Source organism: Aplysia californica, unplaced genomic scaffold (genome assembly GCF_000002075.1).
Source record: "Aplysia californica isolate F4 #8 unplaced genomic scaffold, AplCal3.0 scaffold00861, whole genome shotgun sequence".
Taxonomy (NCBI): Eukaryota; Metazoa; Mollusca; class Gastropoda; order Aplysiida; family Aplysiidae; genus Aplysia; species Aplysia californica.
Window position 1 is genome coordinate 91277 of NW_004798131.1, and position 7740 is coordinate 99016.

The window sequence follows — 7740 nt, forward strand, 5'->3', positions numbered from 1 at the left end:
GGGGGGGTGGAGAAAACTTGAGAAGAAATAACTCAACGCTGGCAGGGATCGAACTTTGGACCTCCGAGTTAAGAGGCAAACACCATATCTGTTGAGTTATGTTAAAAAATGGACTTCTAAACTTTTCTTACATAATTCCAATTTCCCCAGGAGTGGCCAAAGCATTTGGCTTGAAGACAGAACCTCATCCGGAGCTGGTGAAATTGATAGCGGCGTGGTTCCGCACGACAGATCCGAAGTCACCAGAGATGAAAATGGCCCAGGTATGGATTACTTGTCCTTTTTGTATTTGATAAACTCTAAATTTAGTACAAGGGGCTGCAGGAGTAATATGACAAGAACAATAACAACAACTACAATAACAACAACAACAACTACAGTAACAACAACAACATCAACCAAAGAATTTTTAAAGACAAAAGTGGGAATCCTTTTAGAGATCCAAACAGGATTTCCACTTTTGACTTTGAGTTATTGCTACTGCTGCTGCTGTTGCTGCTGCTGTTGCTGTTGCTGTTATTGATGTTCTTGTTGTGTAATCCCTACAGCTTTTGAGCTCATGCCCCTCAGATTTCTGCTGTTTTACAGAAGAAGGGGACCTTAATAATAGGTTGTTTCTTTACTTTGTATTAAACTGTGTAAGCTTATTATGCGTCTGTCAGGATTAGGAGGAGAAGCTTGGTTTGCTAAGGCCACAGTAATTTGACACCTTTTTTTTATAACATTTGAAATCTTTGCTTTCCAAGCGGTCTTTTAAAAAACTTTTTTTTTAAAAATCTGGCTCAGATACAAGACTTGGGTACAAAAATCCAGTTTTACAAAGCTGTGAGATTGTGACTGTTGTTTATTTGTCAGCAAATTGATACTTTGGTAAGACTTTATTCTTGCTCACAGCTCAATGAATGTGTTGCTGGAGGGCACAACTGGTAGGTCCTACTTCTTTTATTTCCCCCTGTTGATTCTGTTTGTCTGTCTTACTTTTCCCTTGAACCAAATGACCATTATTGTGCTTCTCTTTACCCTTACAAACAAGCAGCTCTGTATAAGTGCGCAGGAAACTCATGTTGATGGCTCAGTGCTATCAAACTGCTTGATTGCTATCGACTGCATTTAAACTACCTGACTTCTATCAAACAATCTGACCACTGCAGTAATGCTTGATCCTGGGAACAACATCATAGTACTCCGGGCATTGCAAACATGCTCTGCTCCCCGCTCCAATATCCACCTCAGAGTCCATCTGCTGATTGTTCCGGTGTTCATTTGGTTAATAACCGGTCTTTCCGTCCCCTGTACCATGCTGGTTCTGCCACTTCCTCTGAAGACACCTGTAGTAGTAATGTAACTGTAGTAATAACTAATAATGTATGACATTTCTTTTCTGCTCAACCCCAATTAACAGAACACAGGCTCAGAGCGCTTTGCAGATGTGTAGCATCAGTGAAACTAGGCACTTACTAAAATAATGAAATCGAAAAAACTTGACGTTTCCTTGCCGGTTTAGCAGTTTGCATCCATGTTTGTTTTGTGTTTCTTTGGCTTTACATCATTTAGGTCAATTCAAAGACACATTCTGGTGCTCATACGACCTTGTGCAGTTGCGAGCGCCGTAAAACCTCTACTAAAACTTTAAAGAAGACACATTTCTGTGTGGGTTTTACTGCGAGCTTGAATGTACAATTTCAATAGATTTGATAAAAATGATGGTGCATTCAAATTGTCTACCAAGCATTTCTGACATAGTGTAGCCAACTTGTACATAATTTTTTTCTCAACAGGAAGCCAGGGAAGCATCTTCTAAAGAGGTATAGCGAAGTCTTTCTTTGCTGTGAAACTAAACGTGCAGCATTGTTTTGAACAGTTTGAAGCCTTGCTGTCAAACTGCCTGACTACTATCAAACTGCGTGACTGCTATCTAACTGCCTGACTGCTATCAACGTGCTTGACAGCTTTCAATTAACTGCCGCTGGCAATACAAAGCAGACCACATACAAACATAGCATATATTTCCATGCTATCAAACCGCCTGACTGCTGTCAAAGTGCTTGTCTTCTTTCAGCTGCTGGGCTGTTGTCAAGATGCTTGACTGCTATCAACTGCTGTAAAACTGCATTACTGCTATCAAAGTGCTTGAGTGATATCAGACTCAGAGTCTCTGGCGATATCAACCAACAGTCACAGGCACTAGTGACTACAAAGTAGACCACATACAGACATTGCATATTTCTGTAGTGCATCTGCTCTCGTTTGACACTCCACTACATTTGATTCTGCTCAACCCTATCCGCACGTCGTGTTTTACTATCGTATCCATACGACGTGGGGTACTCTGTGCCACCACTTTCCAAAGAGGAAATTTATTCGTTAATCCAATCCGTACGCTTGGCATAGCAGTCTGTCAAAATGATTTTTTGAGAAATACTGAAAGTTTTAAAGAGATTTTCGTACTAGAAGTATTCTAAAATGTGAAGAATACAACCCCGGGGGTACAAAATGACACCAGGGCGTACGGATAGGGTTAAATTGATGTCAAGTGAACACAAAAAACTCCCCCCCCCCATCTGTTTGACCTCAAACATGCTCGTATCAGTTACACACAGAAGACCTGTCACTGTTATCTTAACATCATCCTATCAGTTTCATTGAGAAAAACCGTCACTCTTATCTAAACATAATTGCATCACTTTCCCACTGAACACGCATTAGTTTTATCTTAAAAAATCATCTTATATATCAGTTTCACACTGCAGACTACTAAATAGTTAAGTAAGCTAAAGCATCGTCATCTTGATTTCGTCTTTCTAATATGACGTGGGAACTCAACACAGCAACACGTTTGCAAGAGTGGGGAATATAAAATAGTCATCTTTACGCCTCGGAGTCATTTTGTGGAGCTCATTTACTTCAAAGTTCACTTCATGCGTCTTTTAAAAAAATTTGTTTAATAGTCGAAGAAGACTTTGTGCTGTTGAGGCTAGAGAGGTGAGCAGAGTAAGCCTGATTCCCCGTTTGGACTTTTCTGTTGACATCCACCCTTTGGCGCTCATATGACCTTATGCAGTTGTGAGGGCTGTAAAACCTCTACTAAAACTAAACGTATTTGTTTAGATCCCTCAGACAGCCACACTCACGTTTGGAATTGATCCAGTCACGAAGGAAAAGTCAAAATATCCGCTCGTCTCCGTAAAGAATGTCTACATCTTCCCTGGAGTGCCCAATTTACTGGAGCGAGCTTTTGGTATGCTTGGGGTAAGTGATGTATTGGAATAAATGTTTTATGTTTATTCATGGCAGAAGACATTGTTCTATCTTTTAGTCTGAATCACATAAGAGAAAGAAAATTTTCAGCAATGTTTTGGTATAACTAGCATTATGATGCACTTTTTTAGAAAATTCAGTGACCACGCTTGGAACCTTTAACAAAAAAAAGGACCCGGTGCCAAAAATAACAAAGTTTTTCGCTTTTATCGACTAAATGTTGGTCAGCTGAATGATGGATATATTAACACTTTGCAGTCACTTGGCGCAATAATGCACCGGTTAAAATTATCCATTTCAGTCACCTGGCGCACTATGCGCCAGGCCCGAGAGGTCCGTTGCAGTCGCTCGCCTGGCTGGGTGACCAGATGGGGTATTTTGTACAGCTGGCTGTGTGACTGCAAAGTGTTAAATATGACATCGACTACATATGGGAATGGAACTTTTTTGACATATGTGGCTTGGAATGAAAAGTTTCAGAACACTTGTAAGAGAATGTCTCTACCTTCTCATCAGTCTGCCTTGTACATGTACCAAGTGATTTTTATAAAAGCGTTCCTTACTTAATTTTTTCTTTCAGTCATGTTATCTTGTGTTATCTTTAAGCTGTGTAGATGCATTACATCACCATACTTACTTACTTACTTGGTTGGTTGGAGAATAGGCATCATTGCAGGCGGTACAATGTCATAACTGCTCCTCCCTCCTCTCCAGGATCTGTGAAAGGGTCTGCCTGCTGATCGTGTCTGTTGTCAGCTGGCTGGATATTCTTCTGGCTTTTCACAATAGATACTGTGGACATTTATATTCCAGTCGTGCCGATTTTCCGGATAAATCCAGACATTAGAATTTTTTATATTGTTCACATTTTTTCCCCCAACTTCAAGCAGACTATATACAAAGACAGTCCTGATCCAAGATGTATTAGATGATGTGATGTGTAAATTTTGAATCCCTGGACCCTGGAGGTGCATTTCCACAGGGTTAAGAAAGTTTCAGATTTTATTTCTTACATTTCAAGTTGGCACCTCTGATATTCTTTTGAGCATTTGGTATGAACTTAACTCTTACCCCAAGTTAATGATTTTGGGGCAAGGACTTATAGGTAGAAAGATGAAGAATTGTGAATGTTTTATGCCCCCTCCAACATAGTTTTACTTCTATCAGTCGGGAGGCGAACTGCTTCAGTGAGATAGAGGGACTGCTGAGGGAGAGAGAGAGGGAGAGAGAAAGAGAGGGAGAGAGAGAGAGAGAGAGAGGGGGGGAGAGGGAGAGAGAGAGAGAGGGGGGGAGAGGGAGAGAGAGAGAGGGGGGGGGGAGGGAGAAAGAGAGAGAGAGAGGGAGGGAGGGGGAAAAAGAGAGAGAGAGAGATAGAGGGAGGAGAGAGAGAGAGAGAGTTCATTTTCATAAATTATTTATGTATTATAGCATTGATGAGTCAGTGTAAGTGTTTTTTGTCCATGTCTTTTTTTCTATTTAAAAGCACCTTCTACGCTCTCCCAGTGGAAATACACTTAACTATATAAATTAGGATCTGTTATTATTATCATTGTTATTGAATATTTTACTCTTTTCTCACAGTACCTGTTCCAAAACCCCGATGTTGAATTCCACACAGACGAACTGTATGTCAGCAAAGACGAGGCCTCAATAGCCGGATATATTTCCCATGTTGCCGAAAAGTTCAAGGATGAAGTTATAATTGGATCTTATCCTGACATGCTCAATAGGTAAAGTTGTCCAAAATATCATCATCATCCAGTGCCAGATCTGCGACAGACATCGGCGATCATGGTTCTCCTTTCATTTCTTTGCTCGGATGCTCTTAAAAAAGCTGCATTTCCCTGATCTTTCCCTGTTACCCATTTGTTTAGGTTCCCTTAGTAGGTTTCTCTGGGCCTACCCCTGCCTCCTTTGCCTTCCATTTTGCCAGTGAGAGCTAGATGTTCAAGGCCCTTATGTCTATTTATTCAGGTGTCCCAAAAACTGCATTTGTCGTTTCCTGATTGTTTTTAACAGTGAGCGTCCCACGTGGGCTTCATCAACAACAGTTATTTTGCAGTCAGTTGTTGGCAGTCTTTCGAACAGCCATCAATAAAGTCCTGTGGATCCTGTCTGAAGTGGAATTGCAAAAAAAAACTTTTTAAAAAAAGACAATTTTTTATCCTTAAAATAGGAAGTGTGTCTACTGCACCATTAAGCACGGTTACTAAACAGACAAACTGTTTAAAGTGGAGGAAGCTCAGGGGAAAAACAGGTATCTCAACAACTATTCTGATGTGGTATTTCATTTTGTTAGCTCTCCTCCTTATTTCTTTCTGTGTGTTAACTAAGACTGAAGTGAAACTTATGTTCTTTTTTTTCTTTTTTTTTCTCAAATTAAAAGACTTCTGTTGTAATTCTTCTTTGACTTGATTATTGCCCCTTACCCGTTTTAAGAGTAGATCTAGAAGTTTATAAAATAGATTGTTTTGGAAAGTTTAAAGAAAATCATGTCATCTTGTCTAACATTACAAAAAGTAATGGGTATTTTTTTTTCTTTCCCATAAAATTCTGAATCTAAAAATGTCACAGAATGTACTATCTTTATCGAATAATTGCATGGAATATGATTATTGATATGTGAGGTGTGCTGACAAAATGAGTTACTTCTCGCAATCCAGAAATGGAGGTATTGGCCAAAAATCGACATAAGGATCAAATTTGTAGATTTTCTATTGAGGCCATTTTCTTTAACCATAACCTGACTTTTATTATTTCATACTTATAAATGGTAAAAACGTCACCCATGAGTGTGATATATCTATTTCCTTAAGGCTTTAATCGAGGGGAGTAACTCATTTTGCCATCACGCTTTACATATGTCTTGCTAATATTCTTATCTTTCAAAGTTGAAATGAGATTTTTGTTAGGAATTTGAGTGTTGTATTATCCTTGTTAGAAAGTTTTATCCAAATGTCCCATCAGTTACTGTGAAATTTCTCTTTATGTAGTTCCGATCAATCACCCATGGGACTTTGACAAGTGTTTGTGGAGACAGATTCAGCTTAGCCGGGTTTTCAGTTTGGAAAGGTTGCTCAAATAGAAGAATTTTAACACTCACAGTACAGTTGGTGACTTAAGTTGCCAGGCTGTAGTATGCATTCACTACCGCTGGCGGTCGCTGGCAACCAGGCACACTAAACATAATCAAACAATGAATGGATGCACTGCACTGATACCAAAGGAAGTGACTTTATGTATGATAGTTGAATTGTTGATGAACCTCTCTGAATTTTTAAAGTGTGTTTCCTGGGCTGCCAAGGTTTTTCTAATTTAAAAAAATTTTACCACGGCTTCATCGTTCTAAACTGGTCCAGTACCCAAGGGTTTTTCACAGTATGAGCCTTCGGAACTGTAAGTGTTAAAGGAAAACATTGATTTGATTTTCTTTCAGTTAACCACTGTTTTCACATTAAACTTGTTGGGATTAAGCGGAGTCCACTATAAGATAAGATAAATCTCTATAGTCCTGGTCCCGGGAAATTGCTTTCACATTTGCCTAGATTTTTTTTCTTACTTCTGCTTACACTTTGGTTCTGTTTGTGTCGTCTCTTTCAGTTACTACAAGGTCAAGCTGACACTTGAATCGACCAACGCCAACAGTTTGCACGAGGCTCACAAAGAACTCTACAACAATATGCCTCTGGGTAAATATTTTTAGTGTGTGGATCTCTTTTTTTAGTTTTAGTAGAGGTTTTACGGCGCTCGCAACTGCATAAGGTCATATGAGCGCCAGAAGATTAGAGGTGTTACAAGAGAGTAACAACAAACATAAAAAAAGGAGGGGAGATAAGGATGATAGATGTTTGTAGGAAAGAAGAAGCAAACCACACCAGAGCACCCACCAACCAACCACCCACTGTGAATCTCTGTGTGAGTCAACTAAAGTCTGCCATGAGAAGTGAGGAGTGTAAGTCCTACCGCGTGTGGTGTAATGATGAGGCTCTTCACTTTGCATTCAAAATACATGAGCTTTACACTGGTATAGGAATGTATTGTATAAGGTGTTTGGTTTTTTTCGAACCATTGATTGAATTCGGTTTACATAATAATTTTTTATTTTTTTTCTTGAAGAAAGCATTCAGAATTTTCCTCAAAAAATAAATAAAACATACTGTCTCTTTCCTTTTATTTCTTTCTTTTTCGTTGTGGGATCTTGTTCTGGTTCCTGTTACTTACCCAATGTTGGCACAGTTGTTTTTTTGATATCATGGAATGTTGGAAACCCCTTTTGTAAAATTATTCCCCTGTAGGCTTCTCAGGAAGCCGAGAATGTTTCTGAGTGTCTGGGTGGTCTGCTGGGGTTGTAGTAATATTAATGATAATAATAACAACAACGACAATATCAATGATAATAATAATAATAATAATTGTAATGAATAATGATAACAATAATAATAATAATAATTGTAATAAATGATAATAACAATAACAATAATA

General features: G+C 38.9%; 1 protein-coding gene across 1 annotated transcript in view; it reads left to right on the top strand.

The window, feature by feature from the left end:
• The window catches only part of LOC101846252 (FAD synthase), a gene marked incomplete in the record, with an annotated part of 22533 nt that overhangs the window by 6536 nt on the left and 8257 nt on the right, over positions 1 to 7740 (top strand). Inside the window, 4 exon segments of the mRNA XM_013089031.2 lie at positions 151 to 263; positions 3109 to 3249; positions 4840 to 4988; positions 6859 to 6947. Of these exon segments, the coding sequence (XP_012944485.2) occupies positions 151 to 263; positions 3109 to 3249; positions 4840 to 4988; positions 6859 to 6947 (492 nt within the window).